General features: G+C 42.1%; 1 protein-coding gene across 1 annotated transcript in view; it reads right to left on the bottom strand.

Moving 5' to 3' along the window:
• The window catches only part of FBXL17 (F-box and leucine rich repeat protein 17), a 638,862-nt gene that overhangs the window by 13,782 nt on the left and 601,763 nt on the right, over positions 1–23,317 (bottom strand). Inside the window, exon 8 of the mRNA XM_083151698.1 lies at positions 6,094–6,236. Coding sequence (XP_083007824.1) covers positions 6,094–6,236 — 143 coding nt within the window. The remainder of the gene's footprint in view (positions 1–6,093; positions 6,237–23,317) is intronic.

Below are 23,317 nucleotides of genomic sequence, written 5' to 3'. Positions count from 1 at the left end.
CCAATGTAGCCTAGAGCCTAATACTTAGAAGTCATACTTTTTTTTAATTTAGCAGAGACAAACACCAATGGGGAACTGGTAATGTGTATCAGAGCCGCAGGACTCACTGGTGTTAATGTCCCACGTCACAATCTAGGTTAACAATTGTACATCTGAGCTCAACTCCGCATCACCCACTGCATTTATTCTTTGCTGCACTTCAAATGTGTGCCCAGCTTTTACTGCATAAGAGCCTGGGCATTGATAAAGCCTGGCAGGTCATACAACTAGTCCAAGAGGCTAATTATTAAGTGCAAGAAAAATACAAACATTCCATTTCTTCCGCAGATACAGCGGCAGTCACACACCAAAATAGACATACCACATATTTTAATCAGCAGAGGCTGTTTTGTATTCTATTTACTTCGTTTTGCAAATAAGACGCTATGTAATGGAAAAGAGGGGCAAAAGAAAGATTTTTAAACATACAAAACATTTACTCAGCACACATGTATATGTCACACATCCTCTCTCAGACACAAACAGCACTCATGTATGTGTGACACATGCACACACACACACACACACACATATTCCCTATTCCCACTTCACTCACCAAGTACAAACAGCTGCAGGCAGAACCGGGCACCATTCATTAGGCAGCATCCCTTTAAGATAAATTACACACTTCCTAGGTCTTATGGGAGGTGGTGGGGCCATAAAGGAATCATGTCTTATTAGTCCCATCCCCTCCCTATTTACCCATGAATCACTAGATTTTGCTGCAAGGAAGGGGGGGGGGTTTAGAATAGTGGCAATGCGAAAAAAAAAGTCAGTAAGGGGGGTGATGGGTACTCAGAAATCCCCCGGGCATGCCAGAAGAGTTGTTTAAGGATTGGTGTTTTTTTTACTACATTGTTTCAAAGTTCTTGTTTCATCGTAAAGCCAACATACTATATCACACACTTTGATAACTCCTCATTCACTTGGATGCAATTCTAAAGGAAAATTCTCCAATAGATATATCCGTGAACCCACTGCTGTTTTATAATGGATGCAGTGTGTGGCCTCTAAAGTTTCAGGGGGGGCCACACCGCAGCCATGTTTTCAATACTTAACCTCTGGAGGAGGAGGAGCAGTGATGCAGCAGCAGTAGCAGTGATGCAGTGAATTTTTCCAGTGGTTAAGAAAATAACTAGTAAATTGGTTGCCACATCATTTTCCCGGAGTCCTGCGATTGTGCAGTAGACTCTAGGACATCGCTACGGTCCCCTGCTGACTCTAGTATCCATAATCTACAGTGATGACAACTAGAGGGGGGTTGCCAAAAGGATTCTGCACCCGGCGTCCCCCTCGCTAAAAGCTCCTCTATGTGAACCTGTAAGATTTTTTTAACTTTCTTTGGTACTTATATGTTAGTTAGGCTGTTTTTATATGCCCATGTTATAAACAGCCTTTACAGTATATTTAATTTTTAATTTGACTTCATCATGGAACATTTAATTTGCACAATACCATAGTTATCTTTTTTTCACCCTGCAAAGCCTGCGCGTCTGTAATTGGCTGCACCGACATACAAAGGATACCTGAGCAATACTTTAGCTATGATTACTTACTCAATTATTCATTGCTGAAATCATGTGGAAAGGGGGAATCATTAAAACCATAGATAAATGTGTAGCACCAAACAAATTACAGCTTATTTAGACAGAGCCAATTACCCTTGTAGGCCTCTGCTGTAACTGTCACTACTGCGTGGCGTACCCATTCCTTTATTTTTTCCTAATACCATTTTATAGTGGCTTATTACCCAATGAAAAAAGAACCTTAATAAAGCTGAAATATGCAAGTGAAAGCCACTAAGAATTATTGCACAAATTACGCAGCAGTGAGGAGATTATCATAGCTAAAAGTATAGATATCTTCTTTTACGGTAATATTTGTCGTTCTTTAATTACACTCATACATCTTTTGCTTGGCATGTTGATGCTCCTTGGTTAATTTGCTGTCTTAATTGTTTTTTTTTTTCCTTGTCAAACATTTGTATTCACTGCATTAATATACTCCAGTATTAAAGGGAAAAACATATTGATGAAGATGGAGGAATTAAAGTTCTATGAATAATTTGACTTTGTTACCAATTTTATTCATCATTTAGCAAAAGTTGTACAAAATTGTCTTTCAAAGTCCTTGCGAGTTTCGGTTGTGCAGTCATATGATTAGATAGATATGTCATACTGTAAATAGACCACCCTTGTTTCCGCTATTCTTTTACTTCCTGTCCATATGATTTTAATGTGAAGTTAAGATGTAATACACATATGCAGGATTCTTACTTACAAGGCGTATTTATCAAAAAGTAGAGACTGATTTTCTATCATCACTTATGGTGGTAAAGACATTTCACTTAGAGCTACAATTTCTTATTGAAATATTGCACACATATATACACATGTGCCTTGCAGATACTGGCTGGGCTGGGAAATGTTAATTATTGAACAAATTAACCATGACTAATTAGTATGCTGTGCTTTTAACCCCAACTGCCAGCCCTTATTGGGGGTTTGGTTTGCCTGCATCCGTCAGGCGAAACCAAATACCCAATAATTGCTGGCAGTTGGGCTAAAAGCAAATCCCTGTTGGATGTTGGGGTGGGTGAGGCTTGCACACAAAGTTAAGAGTCTCACAGAAATTCCAGGAGAGTGCATCAGCAGTAAGCATTTCATACTGCATGCGCATACCTTCATAAACGTATTGTTATTCGTTGCTGCCAGCTACAGTACAGTGGTGCAGTTACTGCAATTGCCAAATACAATGCACAAGGAGTATCAGTGTTTATAATTTCCATTGTCTCTGGCAACCAAGTACAACAAGAAGAGGTGGGTAAAACAGACATAAATATTGTAGCTGCCAAACCTTTTACTGGGAGGCAACAGATACACTAGCATATCTATTAACTGTCCCAGTTTTTGCAGGACAGTCCCGATTTATTGTGACTGTCCTACCCATGGGCAGCAGTGCCACACGGTGGGGGACCAGATGGGAGTACCTCTGTATGCTGTGCGCCAGATAGTGAGGGAAAGGGAGCTTAGCCAGTAGCTCCCATGCCCCTGGCCATGAGCGCTGGCCATGCCCCCATATACACTGTGTAAAAGATGGCAAGCAAGAGAAGTTAGATGCAAACTACTTCAGAAAGATTTAATATGAAAGTGTGGCTGCTTGTGACAGAATATATTAGAGGGTAATTATACCATACTTGCCTACTTTTGATTTCACCTCTCCGGGAGAAGCCCGGAGAGGCAACACGTCAAGGGGGCGGGGCAAGGCTGACATCACTTGACCCCGCCCCATGCTGAAAACGCAGTGATTTGCGGGCCGCGGAGAGGGGGCGGGGCTTAAATGACGCAAATTGCCGCAATCACATCATTTAAGCCCTGCCCCCTCGCCGCGGACCCGCGATTTACAGTAATTAAACCAGCGGGCATGGGGGGAGTGGGGGCTATCACCAGAAAGCGGGAGACTTTCCCACCTTCCCAGGGGGCCGGGAGAAGGCCATTCCGGGAGGGTAGGCAAGCCTGAATTATACTTTTGGACTATATACCTTATCTCTATCTTCTTAACACAAATGTTTTCAAAGCTTCTGGGCCAGATGTATCAAGCTTCAAAAAGTAATAAAGTTGAGAGTGATAAACAACCAGCCAATCAGCTCCTACCAGTCATTTTTCAAAGCCAGCCTGTGACATGGCAGGAAGAAGCTGATTGTTTGGCCTTTCTAGTCACACAATGCTGTTGTGTTACTTGGTAGCAGGGTTTGTCTTTTTGTTTGACTTTTTCTATTAATGTCGACCTAGTGCATGTCAAGCATTTTAATATGTCAACCTATTGTCTGTGGACCAATAGCAGGGGTGCAAGTCAGGCGGTATGGCGTACCATTAAAAAATATAGTGCCGGTACCCCGCACCCCAATAAAAAAACAGCCCGGTAGCGATGTCAGTGCGCATGCGCAAGCTTGCGCCGACGTCACGTGTACCTATTGAGCTTGCCGCGGCGGCGCTCAGATCTTCAGAGAATGAGGCGCCACTGGCGGGATACTCTCATGCAGCGCAGCCTGGTGAGTGAGGCAGGGCGGCCCAGCAGTAGCAGGGTGACTGCAAATCGCATGTATATTTCGAACAGCTGCACTACAGGTAACAGAAGATTCCCATCCCTACTAGCCAGCCATATTTTATGGGTTCATAACATACTGTGTGATCATAAGGGGCTTCACAGTGCGGGGGGCATATGGGGCACTATTTTGAGGTCACGGCTATGCGGCACACCTGTATGGAGCCTGTGGGGATATGTTAGGTAATTATGAGGGGTCATATTTATGTTATTAGGTTATTTTATTATTATTATACAGAGGGAGCAGCCTGTGGGGTCCTGTTATTATTATTATTATTATACAGAGGGAGCAGCCTGTGGGGTCCTGTTATTATTATTATACAGAGGGAGCAGCCTGTGGGGTCCTGTTATTATACAGAGGGAGCAGCCTGTGGGGTCCTGTTATTATTATTATTATTATTATTATACAGAGGGAGCAGCCTGTGGGGTCCTGTTATTATTATTATACAGGTGGAGCAGCCTGTGGGGTCCCGTCAGGGGTGCAAGTATGGCGGTATGGCATGCCGGTACCCCGTACAGACATGAAGGGTGAGTTGTGCTGGTGGCTTATTCTGGCACTGTGGGGGCATTTATGTGCGGCACACTGGGGGCATATCTGGCACTGTGGGGGCATATGTGTGGCACTGTGGAGGCATGTGTGTGGCATTGTAGGGGCATATATGTGGCACTGTGGGGGCATACTTAGCACTGTGGGGGCATATGTGTGGCACTGTGGGGGCATATCTGGCACTGGGGCATACTTAACACTGTGGGGGCATACATGTGTGGCACTGTGGGGGCATATGCTATCTGGCACTGTGGGGGCATATATGTCTGGCACTGGAGGCATATTTGGCACTGTGGGGGCATACATGTGTGGCACTGTGGGGCATATGCTATCTGGCACTGTGGGGCATATATGTCTGGCACTGGGGGCATACTTGGCACTGTGGGGGCATATGATATCTGGCACTGCGGGGGCATATATGTGTGATACTGTGGGGGCATATTAGTAATGGGCATCAGTTGTGCGGCAGCGGTGCAATGGGCATTATGGCATGGGTATTATGTACTGGGTGTGTGATGCGTAACTCTGTAAATTTCAGCGCGCAAAATCCCTGTTTGTAGTTCATCTGGCTCCTACATTTTGTGTGCAGGATGCAATGCACAAGCCCAAACAGAAATGTCATTGTGTTCTAAAGTTTTGTCATGTAGCCACTCCCCCTCGTGTTAAATGACCACGCCCATTTTGCCACAGTACCACTAAGACATTTTTTCTACTTGCACCACTGACCAATAGAAGTCAACTTATGAACTGGAACCAATTCTGTATGCAGCTGTATGACAGGGCCCAAACCCACAAGGCTCCATTATGGGTACATGAAGAGGCACCCACTTGCCAGAGTCCAAACCTGCGGCAATTACACTGCCATTGGTGGTTTACCAGACCCAGCAGAATTGCTTGTGCACTGCTTGGACACTTGTGATAGAGCAGGATGGGATGAGGTACAGTAAATTGACCTCAGGTGAGAGTACAGGGGGCACTAGAGTGCATGATTTTGGTGCGTGCACCTACACACATTAATACAGCCGTGGAGCAACACAAATGAAAAATTTAAAAGACACGTTCTAGTTTCTTTTACCAAATGGAATTAAGATCTGTACGAGTTCCTGCCATTTTTGGTAAATGGACAGGTATCTCCTAACCACACCCAATACTAAGATGTCTAATTCCAATACTCATCACATGATAATATTAATAACAGGAAATATGTTAAAATAATAAGAAATTAGTCCTGGATTTTATAACTGCAAAAATTCAGATTTTAATAAAAGAACATTTAAATAAATTTACTGTTTAAAATAGATGTAACTAATGAAACAATATTCAACAATATACAACTATTTAAGATTTAGAAAGTGATTCCTGAGCAACATATATAATCGAGCATCAGAAATATTTAATCTTACCTGATCGCATCTCATCAAGCCCAGATACCGAATGGATTTGCTGCTTTGTGCAATCAATGTGGCTCCTTTATCCGTAATCTCCTTACACCATCCAACATCCACCGTTTCTATGGACGTGCTGTATCGACCAATGGCTATCAAAGCTGTGCAAATAAACAAATCAATACATCACTAATACGATAAAAACATTAAAGAAATGCAAAAAACATCTAGACAAACAGATTATATGTGTCAGTTTTGTATAGTTAATAAAATGGTGCCGATTTATTTGCTTTTAGTCAATACAGTAGCACAATTTTGACATTGAGTAACATATTCACCCATGCCAAACACTTATCGTGACCTTGGTAAGATGTGATTGCATAGGTCTAATTGGGTCACAGCAATTTTTCCCCTTTAACCTACCTTCCAAAATTTCAAATACAAAATGAGGACACAAATAAGCCCCATCACATCATATGCCCAAACCAGGACCACGCACATGTGAGGCCACAGATCATGATTGTCCTGCCACTAGACCAATTATAATAATAATAATAATAATAATAATAATAATAATAATAATAATAATGATATTTATATAGCACTTTTCTCCCAATAGGACTCAAAGTGCTTCACACATTGTCTTTACAGCTCGAAATACAAAACAAGCTTAACAGTAGATGTCAGTGAAATGCTTGAGTAAATAAGTATGTCTTTAGTCTATTTTTAAAGGATTCTATAGTGGGCGCTTCTCGCACTGTGCGAGGAAGAGAGTTCCACAGAGTTGGAGCAGCAAAGTTGAAAGCTCGACCCCCAGATGAATTCAGGGAGATTCTGGGTACTGTTAGTAGTCCTTCTTCAGTGGATCGTAGTAATCGAGTAGGACAGTAAGGGATCAGCAGCTGTTGTAGGTACCTTGGGCCCTGGTCATGTAGGGCCTTGAAAGTGAGTAAGCCAATCTTGAAAACGATTCGCCATTTTACAGGTAGCCAGTGAAGGGCGTAGAGAATGGGAGTTATGTGGCAGGAGCGGGGCTGGTTAGTTAATCTGGCGGCTGCATTTTGTACCAGCTGCAAGCGGTGCAATTCTTTTGCTGGAAGACCCAGGTAGAGAGCATTGCAGTAGTCTAGTCGTGATGATATAAATGCATGTATGACTTTAGGAAGGTCTTCTGAGGGAATTAAATGCTTGATTCTGGCTATGTTTCTCAGATGAAAGAATGAGGATTTGATTGTGGCTGACACCTGATGTTTAAGTGTCAGGCCATTATCCAGGACAACACCAAGATTCCGCACATGATCAGAGTTTTTTAGTGCTGTGCCCCCCAGCTTAAGACCTGTCAGTTGGCTATGCTGCCATCTTGTCCTGTGATTTATCATCAGGACTTCTGTTTTATCTGGGTTCAGTCTCAGCCAACTGGCACTCATTCACTCCTGGAGCTCAGCTAGGCAGCCATTTAAGGTTGTTATTGTGTTAACGGTGCCTGGAGCAAAGGACAGGTACAGTTGGGTATCATCTGCATAGCAGTGGTAGACCAGGCCGTGACGTCTGATTATGTCACCAAGTGGAAGCATGTATACTGCAAAAAGCATGGGAGATAGTATAGAGCCCTGTGGGACACCACAAGACAACGGCACTGGTGGTGAAGAGTATACTCCCGATGCAACTCTCTGTGACCTGCCAGCGAGAAATGATTTGAACCAGCTAAGGACTGTGCCACCCAGGCCACAGAAATTCTTCAGGCGCTCAATTAGAATCCCATGGTCAATGGTGTCAAATGCTGCAGAGAGGTCCAGAAGGATTAGGATTGAACAGTCTCCTCTATCCCTTGCATTTAGAAGATCATTGAGCACACATACCAGAGCTGTTTCTGTGCTATGTCTTCTCCTGAATCCTGACTGGAATGGCTCATAAATGTCATGGGTTAACAGGTGGGTCTCTAGTTGAGTTGCAACCACTTTCTCAATAACCTTTCCTAGAAAAGGAAGATTTGATACTGATTATCTAACTTCCTAGATCTAAAGTAATTCTGTATTAACCCTGAGTTATTGTTATTCATTATAATGACCTGTAATGTTTGCCTTACAGTATTTAGAACAATATTATTTTATTTTTTTAATTATTTGAATTTATATAACAAATGTGAGCAACACTGGCATTTTTTTGCGGCTATTTTGCACATCTCTCAGAGATGTTGGCACTCAAAGGGTTAAATATAATTATATTCAAATACATGACCCAGCCACAGCTTTTGGGATCCAGTACCTGGTGGTGTGTTCCTGCCCTATAGAGGGCTAACTGAACATAGACGCTGAATGCCACGTGTTTTGTAATGCTGGACGGAAACTACCATTTGTTCTTCAGGCCTGGCTTTGCAGATTGGTGAAATCCCTACGGGCAATTGACAATGTATTTAAAGAGGTTTATTTTTAAGCTGACCTTCTTATATAAGTATATTCATTTACTTCTGTATAAAACCGGGAAACCAGGGGTGCAAATAATTGGCAATATGAAATGAATTAAGTGATAGAATACACATAACTCTTTTACAAAGGTTGTGGATGTCACGATACTCTGTGGAATTGAGCTGGCTGGGAAGTGCAGCAAAATGGCCCAGGGGGACAAACAATATAAATCCGGACTGTTTAAGGCATAACAAGCGCAGATATAATGGGTTACATAAATGTGGAGCTGTCCTCTAAGCACTGCTAAACAAATCCAGGAAAATAATTATGCTACACAATGGGATCCTATGTCAAAGTATTGGAATTTATATAGTTAAGTATGACAAATTGATTAACTCGTTCTAGGCTGAATGAATAATATTACTTCACAACGCCCTAAAGCAAGCAATACATAAGCATCTTGTTTTAGAAATTCCAGTCTTCAGGCAGCAAATTAAAACAAAAACAAGGAATTCACGTGTACAAAATACAACCAGATGAACAATGCAAATAAAATAATAAAACTAACATAATCCAGAACCTAAACCAGAACAGACAACAGCTACAGAAGTACAAAGAGGCCAGGCATCATTGTAATGGAAGGCATGATGACAAGCGGTCTTGTGCTCCTTTATAATTTGATATAATCAGTATATATCAGAAACATTAAACTATTTCACTTAGGAATATGATCATTAACCTTGTTCCATAATTGCCCACGTCAATTTCTGTAAACTCTTCTTTGTTACAATTTGCAAAGCATGTCATTGCTTAAAAAGATCTCATTAGCAATTGCAGAGTTTCGATATGGGGCCAGCATAAGCACTACTCACAGAATATTAGATATCCAAGGTACTTAAGGTTGGAATAGCATTTATTAAATCACATTTTGTGACTGCTCATTACTAGTGAAAAATGCCCTTGAAATATGGCACACTTGGTTGCTTTCGCAGGATGATATTTTTTGCAGCTTCTATGCAAAATCTCTATAAAAAATGCATTCAGTATAACAAAGTTTAACCAATGCAGTGCTGAAACCCTGCCGCGGTTCTAGACACGCAAGCATACTGATAAATTGTGTGTGTCCGTTACGGCAAATAATGATCTTCAGTTCTCATCAATCTTGCTGTGAATTCCTCAGAACAGGGCTCAGAACTGCCTCCACTGCAGGTACAATTAGTGAATAATATTACATATGTGTGTGTATATACATATACACACACATATTGGAAAAGGACAGGTCCTGTGAAATAGTCCTCTTATTCTGTATCTGTCCATGAAATTTCAAAAGCGGAATATCGTCTTACAGGTTTGGGTCCCAGTCCTATCCCACCCACACCCAGATTTGTCACTTGATGTGACATTTTTACATGCGATAATTGCATGTGATATATGGCATGTAACACTCCCAGGGAGCTGCAGGCAGGGGCAGGAGAATAAAAAAAAAAACACATTGAAAAGATACACACCTAGTATCGGATGCGATACATCACTGATGGCTGCGCGTACGACTTATACTATAATTCAAGTCCACTGCGCATGGGACGGCACATCAGATCGGATTGGATGTCATATACATGCGATATGCGCCGATTTCACCTGATGCCTTGGCCCGATCCACCAGAATAGGGTCCAAATTGCATAGTGTATGGGGGCCTTTACTCTGCACCAGTAAAAAATGGTTATGCTATGAAATGGTCAATCTAGGAGCACAGTGACCTTATCAAACCATAAATGCCTCTATGAAGTATGTATATATCAATCCTCTTACATGGTACTCCCAGCAACTGTGACACATTTCAGCTGAAACTAAATGTTATCAATATCTAGCACCAGACTTGGACAGGGAATGGGATGATAGGTTGACAGTCAATAGGTCGTATGGTCGACCTGTATTAGACCGACATCATCAAAAGGTTGACATGTAACAGGTAGACGTGCTTAAGGTGGACAGGTACAAAAGGTCAGCAAGTTTTTTTTACTATTTTATCATCCTTTACCATCCACATGGTCTGCGATTGGGATAAGGAACCTTTGTTGAGTGCTGCTAGCAACTTTGCCTGAAGCGTAGCGAGCAGAGGGAGCCATGAGAGGGGGCGCGGTACACATTCAAAAACTGTATCAACCTTTTGTGTGTCAATATTTCCATGTTAACTTTTTTCTTGTGTCAACCTTTTCAACAGTCTACCTTTTCTATGTCAACCACATGAACCTGTCGACCTATGCCAATGTTGACCACATGGGGTGGAGCTAGTTGCTGTTTGTCTAATGGTCCACTCCCCTTGGATACAGGGAGCTATATACTGATGTAGCACGTTGTTATGGATGCATCAGTCACTTTGGCAATATTCCGCATAATCTATTGTTTTACTTAGCAATTCAATTACCTAGTAGCTGCATGCACCTTGGGTTTCAAAGATTTGTCTCTGGAAATGTCCATTTGTCCATGAACAATAAGTGCAGGTGGGACTGTTGCATCCATCCATCTATGTACAGTAGAGCAGTGCTTCACAAACTCACTTGAATCACAGCACCTTAGACTATCAGCAATTGTTCCGTGCATCCCTTGTATAAAGGTTTTCATTCATAAATTTGGAATAAATATTAAATTAAAGAACTTTAGCCTACTTGTCATCCTTAGGGTCACTTATGTCAGGGTCAGTTATGCTTCTGATTGGCTACATATGTAGCTACACATGTTATGATTGGCTGCAGCCAGCACTAGTTTTGATTTAAAAAAAAAAATGATTTGGTCCTGGACCACCAATCCCAGGTACACCTGCAAGTGCTCTGAGGCATGCATATCAAAGGTCTCAGCCAATCAATGGCTTGCTAATCATCTGTATGGGCTTTTTTTTTCCCTTCAAAATATCTGTTCCTCCCGGGCCGGCCCGGCATCATCCTCCCTGCACGGCGCTCCGGTCTCCCGCTGTCACCCCACCACAACAGCCTCCTCCTGCCTGGCTCGCTATGCAGCCTCCCCCTGCTCGGCTCTCTATTAGCCGGCATCCCCCGCCCGCTGATGTCCCCCGCATGGCTCCCTCCTCCTGCAGCTTCCCGGGGACTGCATATCATAAATCCATGCGATTTATCATATGCAAACCTTGGCACATCAAGTGCCTAATCATGTGTCCCCCTCCCGGGGAGCTGCAGGGTGAAATCAGGTCCGACTTGTCCCTAGGACAAGTCGGACTAATGTATGGGGGCCTTTAAGCTACAGGCTGGATTTTAAAAGGAGCTGATTGCCCGATGATAAAGTACCAGGCACTTTATCAATTCTCTTCCCTTATCACTGCTTCATGCATCTACCCCAATGTGAGCATAGTTTGGAACATGCAATGGTTCCGCTGTTGAATGTGGCAGCAGGCCCTCACAGTGCTCCCAAGAGAACAGGGAACTTCCCAGCATAATGCATTTTTACATTTCAAGCCATTATTCCTGATTTTACTGAGCCAGTGGGTGTACTACATATTTCTGATGACTGTCAAGAACATCTTTATTATAATTAATAACTAATGTGGGTGTCGACAGGTGACAGCACATTAAACTTGGACTGAATCAGGCATTCAGAACAGACGATTCTCATCTTTATTCAATACTGTCATGCATTAGGCGTATGAAATTAAAACCTTTTGTCCACTGCCCTGGAGAAGCTTTTAGTGACTGAATCACCGGATTAATATACATTGCCACTTTACCTTTTTACCCTAAGTAACTATTTGCAGAAGCATGGTCACAGGAGAACTACTTGTGCTTAAAAAAAAATCTTTAAAATGCATTTCCCCCCACATTAAAAAGCCCATTTTACTGATGATTAATACAGCTGCATAAGTATAAAAGCTTTGTTACGCAGGACCTTAGTAACAGCAATGTGAAAAATATTGGGAAATTATAATATTTCATATGTTTCACCACAAGGTGGCCGCAGTGCCAGTGTCTGAGTGACTTGCTGAATGCTGGAAGAGACAAATTAAAATGTGATTTTCTTAGTACGGGAGACAGGAGCACTGGCTGCTAATAAACTACTGTACATGAGTGCTGGACGTTATCATTTGGTTCCATAGCACCCAGACCAGATCGTCTAAGTGTTTTTCCCCCAGTAACAGAAGCCTAAAGTAACACTTCCCTATAGTCATTCTATTGTATATTTGTGGCATTAAATGTGTGTTCTTATACTGTATACTGTCATATTTATGTGTGTGAGTGCATCTTAGAATAACTACTATAATTTACACAGATGTGAGATGTTGTGGGAATTTATGAATAAGGGAGTTCTATTTCACATGGGACGTTGGGCAACCAATCAGATGCGATCTATTACAGTATCTTCTAGAAGGTGATAATTTCCCCTGTTGTGTCCCCTTTCTGTCTTCCAGAAGTATCATCATTTCACAACAATGTATGTATTTGGCAACCTTAATGAATAACATGTATAGACAACATATTCTTTAAGCACCAAACTCCGGGTGAATAGGGCAACCCTTTTGGCTCATGCACCGCTTTCGTCTGAAGTGGATGGCGTCATAATAATGTGACTTACATAAGGCTGTGCTACCTAAAATGCGTGAGTAAGCAAACCGCATCATTGTGAAGGAAGGGATAGAGGGGAGGTGTTAATTGTAGGCAAGTATGTTAAAATGCATTTGCACATGTTCCATAGCTGAGCACACACATCTCCAACCTGCGGCAGGATGGACTGAGTGTAGCTAGGGAGCATAGATGGAGTTTTGGGTTATTTGGAGTATGCACAGAAACCTGTGTGTTTCTGGAGGGATGTCCTGTACCCATGACCACAAAGATCGTGCACGATATATCCTTGTACCAAGGACAGACAGAGGCCCTCATTCTAGCTGATTCAGTCACTGGCGTGTTTGCACCGGGGACCTAGAAGGGTAGGGGCGTTCACATGCGTTTCCTGGGTGTACCCACTAAAACACTGAGTGCGCCCAGGAAACCGCTGGGCAGGCACCAGCATTCAGGGGTGGGCAGCTCACGTCACCGGATGTCAGCCGCCCATCCACGTCTCGGACCAGGACCCCTCAAGTCAGCAGAGACTAACTTAGATTTTACGAGCACTGTAGAAATCATTCAATGGTTGGCGACCATCTAATGATTTCGGGCCCGCACGCTACTCCGCGAATGGATGTTTATGCAAAATATCCATTTGCAGGGAGCGGGCATCCGGTGGTGTTACAAGGATCGCTAAGCAGCAACCTGCTATTGCTTAGCGAGTTAACCAGAATCAGGCCCAAAGTGAGCTAGGATAGGCTGCACTCACCCTATACATATGCACAACTCCACATATTGGCGAATACAATTCCAGTGCATTAGCACCCGGTGAGCTGGCTCTTCAGTGTTGGCTAAAAATGGCACGGTATGGTGATGCGGGCTGCGACATCACTCAGCTTCTTGAGAGGCAAGCACATCCCCCAAATTCCCTGATTTAGGAGTCTTCGGAACATACCAGTAAAGTAGGTCACTATAGTGTCTTAGCATAAAGGATTTTAACAGACGTGTAGAGACCACAAAATATTCTGGCATCATTAGTTTATGTACCTATCCCCTTATGTACCTACAGTATATCCTTACAGGTCATGGCCTATATATAAGGTTACAAAATGAACACCAAAGCTACTACTGTACCTACTCCTTTCCAGCTGTTCTGTTTTTGACACTTGTGTCATGCACCTTGGATTAATGTTGTAGGTAACATCTAATATTTGTATTATATCTATTATAGTCTAAGGCAGGCATGTCCAAACTATGGCCCTCCAGATGTTGTGAAACTACAAGTCCCATCATGCCTTGCCACAGTTTGCTATTAGGGAATGCTAAAATGATTGCAAGGCATTCTGGGATGTGTAGTTTCACAACAGCTGGAGGGCCGCAGTTTGGACATGCCTGGTCTAAGGAAATAAATAAAATAATAAACTAAAAACATCCTTAGTTTGACTGTAGAGTAATACTGGTGGAAGTGTGAAATTGATGTACTCAGGTTTGTAGATACTGTAGATATTAAGCACATCTGTTATTATGTTCCAACAAAAATGACCATGACGGGTCATTTGGGACATCGGACCTATAAATATGTTTGTGTCAGATTAAACTTCCAAACCCCCAGTTGCTAAACTAAACAGACGTATTTTTGATTCTAAGCATTTGGAATGCCTAAGCCATATTGATTGGCAGCTTAATTAGAAGGCTTAAATGAGCTTTCTGTATTCTTCCATTGCTCATTCACAGACAACAGCCGTTAAAAGTTACACTTACTTTACTAAAATCCATCTCTAATGTCCTACTTTTTCTTGAATACACACATACTATTTATGAAGCAGTCATAACACTTTATTACAGAAGGAAGGGCTCTCACTGCATCTTCCTATTTAACAAGATGACAACCACAGAGAAATCACAAACTGGCAGAAACTGAAAGTAAAATGGCTGCGTGTGCTCTTCAACCCTTTATTAATCCTGCTCCACACAGGTAGGAATACTACTGACCAGGCTTTTCAGAGGATACTCAGCAACTAAAAAGGATTCTTCAAAGTAGAGCACAATTATACAGTATTCAGACCGCAAATGCCGTGTAGCACCCGAAATTAGGACACGGGTCCCATCACCAGAGCGACACGGCATATGCGGTCTGAAAGCTCCGGGGCGGAGCTGAGCGGCGTCACGTCACCGGGGGCTTGGGAGAAGGCAGCACTTGGAGCTGACAGTGCTGCCTCCTCCATACTGTGAACCGGACCCAGGTCGCTCAACCCAGGCACTCGTTCACAGTGCACTTGACACGGGTCAGAGCCTTGGTTCAGGGCTGAACATGGTGTTGCTCGACCCGAGGTGGCCCTTTCAGACCGCACCTCGACCCGTATTGGGGCCGCAAGGACACGGCAATAACCCAGATCTAGAGTGCGGGCTGAAAGCGGTATTACATGATTACTCATACCTCCCAACTGTCCCAATTACAGTGATAATATCCCTCCCGTGGCAATGTCCTGCGGGCGGGGGGCATTTGGGGGGAAAGGAGATTACTGCTTCTCTCCAGGGCAGCTGGTTATTGCTGAAAAGATGGTGTGCTGTGCATAAGCTCCTCGCCCTTTTCAGGCCGGTCATGCCCAGGTATTGATTTCCAAAGAACAAAAGTTGTGAGGTATGGATTACTGCAGTAATAACACCAGCAAAGCAAGAAACCTCAGCCAGTATGAGACAGCTCACGATACAATATAGTAATACAGGTCGAGTATCAGTTATCTGGATATCCAAAAACCAAAATATTCTGAGAACCATAACTTTTAAAAAATATTTAGAGCTTTCTGTTTTGCCCACCCCCCTGCACCATTTTTCATACTCACTAGGTCCCCCGATGTCAACCGGGTTCGTCTTTAGAGGCATCCCCGGTCCCAAGGATGCATTGCGTGCGCCGTGACATCATGACGTCACCCGTGCAATGCATGCTTGGGACCGGGGATACCTCTGAAGACGAACTCGATGGCCGCCGTGGATGTCGGGAGACAGCCTGGTGACCAAGTGAGTATGTAAAAAAAATATATATATATGCTAAAATCCGGAATACCTTATCCAAAATGCTCATGGTGTGTGCTCTTTTGTTGATTTTGTAATAACTATTATCCAGCTGAGCAATGTGTAGATATTCATACATACCAGGTTTGATCTGTGACCATACTGTAAGGTGATTGCACAATTTCCCCCTAAAAGCTTGCTGTCCTCTCCACATTTAGCCTTGTATAGATACAAAAAGAAATAGTGATTATGATCATTGCCTTTGTGTTGTTTATTCCTACAGATGTAGTGCTGTGTAGTATTCTATTACTTTTCCTATACAGCTTTAGCCCACAATTATTTCTCATGCTCACTACTTCACAATCCATTTGCAGCGCACTCCTGGTCCCCATGGCCACATGACCATAATGCATCCTATTTATAGGATTGCAGCATAATGTATTTCCATCCCTTAATGCCAATAGCGTCTATATATCTTATGATCATAAGAATCTTAATTCACCTTTCAAGGGAAACTATCTCTACTAGGAATACTCTACTAACATACCTTGTGCACATGTATTTTTTTTATTTATATTTATATATAGGAAATGAAGTTTAGTTATACATCAACCTATCCTTTTCCAGTAAAAATATCCTTTAGGAAAAAAAAAAAAAAAAGATCTGATGCGGTCATACTAATTAAGAGAAAAGTAGCATTTCACTTACATCAGCAAATTGCAGATCTCCTTGGCCGCTACCTCAGACTAGTTTGTGACCTTAACAACATTACACACACATTAGTATCTAATGTCCATCAGATAAAATCTATTAAGGGCCTCTTTTAATGGGCAGAAAAAAATTAAAAGAGGTTATGTTCAATGTGCTTGGGATTTTTAATCTGATAATAGACAGTCTTGACTCATCGTCTGATGCAGATGCTACACCTAAGAGATCACAAGCTTTATCCTTGTATGTAAAGTCCAACATAGACTGTCATTTTCAGCCTTTTTTTTTCCGACTCCACGGACGATACTATATCCCACTTCAGGTGTGACAATTACTAATGCACCCAATAATATGATCTAACATTTGTGCTATTGTGCACTCTGACCACGCCCCTTCTCCTGTATTTTAAAAACTTTACCAGAAAGTGCAAAAAAAACCAACATTCAAAGGCAGAATGTTACTTGACGAAAGGTATTATTTCACTCTTAATAACACTTCAGTTCCCTAAGCTGACCGCACAGTGTTGCAGGAAGCACGAGGAGTGTAGAGGTGGAGCTCGTGAGAGACAGCTAAAAGCTCCGCCTCCACACTCCCACGGCCCATGGGAGTACCTGCGCCAGCCACACATGAGCAGCATGGGCACACCTGGCCATTTTAAATCCTGGTCGTGTTTGCCCACAAGCTGCCAGTGCGGCCACAGGAGTCGCGGCCCAAGGACCAGTCATGCTGCACAGTGAGTGACAGTGTTAGCAACGTCCCGCTAAGCCATGAATCCACCGCTGGTGTGTGGGGGCCCAGGACAGCCGCCCTTATCACCCCCTCCCTTATTCCGGCCCTGCAATGATTATAGTGATCCACATTCTCCTGCTGACCTTCTCAATATGCCCAACTGTGTTACATGGTATGTCAATGACTACCAATAGGGCTACATTGCTTTTCATGGTTTAACACTTTTGTTGTCAATTATTCCTTATTCGCACGACTCCCCCTGCCCACTGACTGATACTTTGATATTTTACTTATTTTAATTGTCTTTGGTCCAAACTATAGCTCCCCTTTCCACAGACCTTGTGTAGGTTGATATTTTCCTATTTTGGATTGACCATTGCTACGTTTTCTTTCTCTGCTTTATATATAATCCATTAATGCTTATTGCTTTACTGCATCTATATTTATTATTTACTACTGTTAAAACTGTTTGATCACTTCAATACAGCCTGGTTACTTGTACCCACTTTTTTGTTACATATTTGTATTCTCTTTCATACCCTTCCCAAAAAGGTACTCTCATCTCCTACTATTTACAAACATGTTTTTTATGGTTTTCCGTTTTCTGTAACAGAACACCAAAACTTATTTGGCTTGTAAACGTCATCATATATGACTTGTTAGGCTACTATCTTTAATCCATTTGCATTGTGTTAAATATTTTCTTAGAATTTGCTATTTACTGGTCGGAAAACAAGAAAATAGATGAAGAGCAAATTCACACAGCAACCCATTATCGATAAACAGAACCTGTGCCTGGGCTGCAATGTGCGACGCCTGCTAGTGATGGATTCCTTCTACTTTTTCCCTTTGTTAACCATTTGCAAGAAGACTGACAGGAAGTAGGCATCTGGGGGTGGTAACTGGCCATTTAGTGGGAGTGTTATAAAAATCTGCAGGCATGCCTAGGAAAACACAGGCATGCCCAAGCATTTTAGGGGAGGGTGTGTGACGTCAGATTCAGGCCTGCTAACGATGTGGCTACATGGCCTCCTTCTAAGGCCCCACACTGCTCAACTCCTATGGCTGAGGTTGGTGTTTAAGCACCTGTTTGCAGCCATCTATTCCCTTCATGATCCTCTATTGTTGTATATTTCTGGAGTCCTGACAGCAGGAATTGTGGTGGCCCTGGGGACCTCTTACTATTACCATAAGCTGCCATCTATGCACATAAATTATTGAATATTCTGCTATTGCAATGGCTGGAACTTCTGGTACCTCCAGGTTTATATTATTTTCAGGTTTTCTGCAACCTTCTCTGCAATCGCTCTTTTACTGCTGTACTCACATACAACCTCAGAGTGTGGCCCCTCTATCGCAGTTGGGGACTCTGCCTACTTATTTCAATTTAAACGAGTTTATTGATCCAGGCTGCCAGTCTAGAAACACTTTCACATTGCAAAAGCAGGGTCGCACATGGGATTTGGGCACTGGTCCATCCCGGAAGTGACCCAGCATTTACACTGGTTGCCAGGTCACTGATGTCATCCAGGGGGCAGGGTGGAGCGGCGGCGCATCAGGCAGGGGAGGAAGCAGCACTGAGGTGATGAGGTGCCTCCTCCATACGTGACTGCTCGACCCGGGTTACCCGTTCACACTGCCCATAAACCCAGGTCTAACCTGGGAATAACACTTCTTTCATCCCAGGTCAGACTGCCGGGTTGCTGAACTCGGGATATTCCACCTGGTCCTTTCACACCGCAAGCTGACCCAGCAACAACCACAGATTGACCTGGGTTATTTGTGCAGTGTGAAAGGGGTATTACACGCTACACCTACCCCTGACCCCTATATCCTCTCAATGGATGCTCAGTCTCCTCCTCCATTACTGGATGTTGTGGTATATCATATTTATTCTTTCCTTATTGCTTATTAAGTATCACACTGACTCATTCTATAGAATGGAGCTTCCCTTTCTCCTGCTAGTATTTCCTCTATAATTCTTCTGGTTTTATGTTGTGGGGGCCTAAATGTAGCCTTTGGGGTACATGTTTCATTGCTACCATGCTGTACTCGGGTTTATGTACATGTCTGCTTGTTGTATAGTGAAAGTTCCTGTTTGCTCATTTTTTATTGCTTGTGATATAATAACCTTAGTTTCTTCTTTACGGTTTGTTTCCCCTGATATGCTTAATACATCTCCTACGGGCTGCCCAATCTCTAATTATGTTATATTTTCTGCCTTTATATGGTTTCTCCTATTTTTGTTCTTTTCCTTCCCTGACATCATTCATGCCTAATCTCTGCACTGCTATTTGGCTTTGCACGCTTTTGCCACGTCTTCTGTTAATTCTTCTTCATAAATGTATGTTGGTGTCACCTTCAAAATTCTACAAACGCACACAAATAACTGTACGTTGTGCAATGTACCTTATAGGTGTAAATATGCAATATACCTTATTGTTATTGCTTTCCTCTCGTGTTGTGCAAAATAGTATTGCCAACATTTCTACCAGCTTTGAAATATCAAATGAAAAACTGCACCTCCTGTATGTATACCAAAGCTTAACTCGCTCTTGAAGATGACCCCAAGAGTTTACACTTTAATGAATAAACACATACCCCTACTGTGCCTACAAATCCCCTATTATTCCTTTAGATCATAAACAGCACTTAACAGGACTTTAAATTGCTATGCACTCAATGCTTTTGGCCCCCAAGCAAAATATACTCCCTTGGCTGTAATTTGAAAAAGTGGTACATACAGACTTAATTACACATACATACTACGTAGTAATCAAAGAGCGCAATATGACGGCTGTCAGGGTTAGCTAGATCCTCAGCCATCACATTAAGCATTACAGGAAAGCATAAGAGCCTTGGAGTGAGTTCTGTTTCAGCCATTGGAAACAAAGCAGCCAGAAAACCAGCAATTACTTAGTCCATTTGACAGCTATGCAGAATGCAGCTGCTACAATATGGATATCTTCACTATGGGCTCTGGAAACACATAAAACCCACACAAAACCATGTCAAAAGCAGATATCCGGGTGATAGATGGACAATGGAATGGATGACTCCATACATTCAACATACATTAGGTGGAAAGGTACAAATAGTCAACATGACCATGTTCACCCACAGGTTACTAACTATCTATCTATCTATCTATCTATATATATACACTTACTATATTATATATAGATATATAGATATTATATATATAGTAATCTGTGAGTGGTTCAAACAAGCCATCGTAGCTGATGTTTAATTCACCGCGAGGATCTACGTCTCTTGTACTGATAGTGGTCACATAGCAGGAAATATACAAGATTTGGCCCTAAAAAAACTGCGTTGACCATTGTCACGTCAATCTTTTACTCTGGCAACCATTTGTACCAGTCAACCTATAACTGTTGTCCATAACATTGTTGATCTATTATACCACATCTCAGGCTACAGTAATATTGGCTTTGTTTATCAAGCCGTGAATAAACATCTATTAAAAATGTAATGCAGGTGAAGCACTGTTATCACCAGTCACCCTTATTGCTTATTAAGGTACTTGTGTATTTTCACGGTGCCCGATATATCGGATGCGATATCGGCCGATATATCGATGTGATCCAAACTGATTTTTTTACCTGTTCATAATGATTTTATATAGTGTGGTGAGCGCAGTAATCTGCGTCCGCTCGCCACGCTTCGGGCTCGCCACACTATATAAAATCAACTCCATGCGTAGTGGATAGTGGGGGTATGAACAGGTCAAAAATCGGTTTGGATCGCATCAATATATCAGCCGGTATCTCATCCGATATATAGACCGATATCACATCCGATATATCGGGCGCCATGAAAATACACAAGTACCCTTATTAACTTAATGGATTTCTCTCACCTTACTGAAGTAGAACGCTTGCGCGTTCTATGCTTAGCATTAAAGTGCCATAAAAGTAAGGCGCTGACTAATTTTTCAGTCAGTGTAAAATGGTCCTTATCCCACTGCAGAAAGTTTTATCTTTCTCTAGGTTCTGTGAATCTAGACAGAGAAGTTACAACACCAGTGCCCCATACTCATTATAAAACAAAAGTTCTTACATAAAGAGTTTTAATCAAGCTATCTGCACAGTGTATAACATACTTATAACATACTGAAATCTTATGCATGGACCTGTATGGACCTTATACCAGCAAATGAGCAGTGGCCGCCAGCGGTGATGCGGGAGGGCGCAGCAGCGCTCACTGCCCCGTACACACTGGGCGGCATTTCAGCTGAAAACACCCTTTTTTCTACTAAACACCCTTTTTTCTACTAGAAAGGAATCTAGGCCGGGAGGGCACGAGTTTAGATTAGAAGAAAAAAGATTTTGTTCATCTAGAAGAAACAATTTCTTTACAGTCAGAGCAGTCAAACTGTGGAACTCTCTTCCTGGAGAAGTGGTGTCGGCAGACACTATAAATACGTTTAAAATAAGGTTGGATAAACAGTTATTGGTTAAAAACATCCATGGGTATGAATAAATAACATAATCTGTCTTTAAAATATCAGAACATACTATACAACAAGGGATAAGCTACTATAAACATAGGTTGAACTAGATGGACGCAAGTCTTTATTCAGCCTCACCTACTATGTAACTATGTAACTATGAAAGCCGTTCACATAAGTACACTGAGCAGCTTCGGCAGAAAATAACCCAGTATGTACGGGGCTTTACTGGAAATTCTGGGAAGGAACAAAACAGATAAAGGAATTCAGTGCAGAACATAGAACTCTGCTGGAAAATGTGGGAAAATTCAACTGGCGAATTAGAAATGGGACAAATATTACATAAAGTTTTGAAAAATATTTATTGCATTTATCACTGTATTAGATCCTACTATAATAAAGTTTCTGTAACAAAAACTTTTACACAGCGCCAGTAAAGTTGAGAAATGTAAAGGATTGTGACCTAAAGTACGTACTATATTAGCTGAGACTATAACAATGGATCGTTTCCATCTGTCAATTAAATCTAGGACTGAGCCAAGCAGGAGACTGTATTCCTACATCGTTAACCACCTTGAGTGTCCTAGAATTCATCTATTCATGGCTTAGCTGAAAACGAAGATAGATAAACACAAGTCACAAGTTTCATTTGTGAACTAAGCTCGGTGAATGTCCTGGACATTTATTTCAACATTCGTTCACATTAAACTTTTCAAGGTTTTATATGAAAGACATTTAATGTGCAAATCAGGGTCTTCGTCAAGGACTAAAATATTGTTTTTTTTTATTTTATCTTCTCAAAGTCCACTGTAAACAATTCCTTATAAGTTATGAATGAATCAAGCGGAGATTAAGAGGGAATAAAGAAATATTAACCCATGAATAAAATATTATAGTGAGAAGAAAGGGCTAATGATTAAGGGCTCATTCCGGTGTTAGAACTTGCTCGTGCCACTTCCGGAATGGATTACAGCAGAAGCACACTGCTCTGTAAACTGCAGACATCAGTATCATTCCCACTTCCTCTGCTGCTTAGTAGATGGAGAACACGAAACTGCATACAATTTCTGGCAAGACCCACGCTTTCTGCTGCAACAGATGTGTGCATGCCCCGGGATCAATGGTTTCTGTGTGGCTTGCTCACATTACGTTCCATCTGGAATGCGGCGTGAGCAGATTCTGCAAAACACTCCTCTGAAAGCGTTCTGTGGCTCAGTTCTTAGGATAAACAATAAATATATAGGAGTTTATGGATATTTTAATATGCCCATTTATCTCCTAGGTCAACCTGTTGTAATGTGACAATACTTTTATGGCTCGGTGATATATGTTACTGTTCTCAGGACTCCCTATAATGGGACAAGGGAAT

The sequence above is a fragment of the Crinia signifera genome, chromosome 1, assembly GCF_055691185.1.
Source record: "Crinia signifera chromosome 1, ASM5569118v1, whole genome shotgun sequence".
Classification (NCBI taxonomy): Eukaryota; Metazoa; Chordata; class Amphibia; order Anura; family Myobatrachidae; genus Crinia; species Crinia signifera.
The sequence above is the reverse complement of the archived record's forward strand: the minus strand, read 5'-3'. Positions and strand labels throughout refer to the sequence as shown.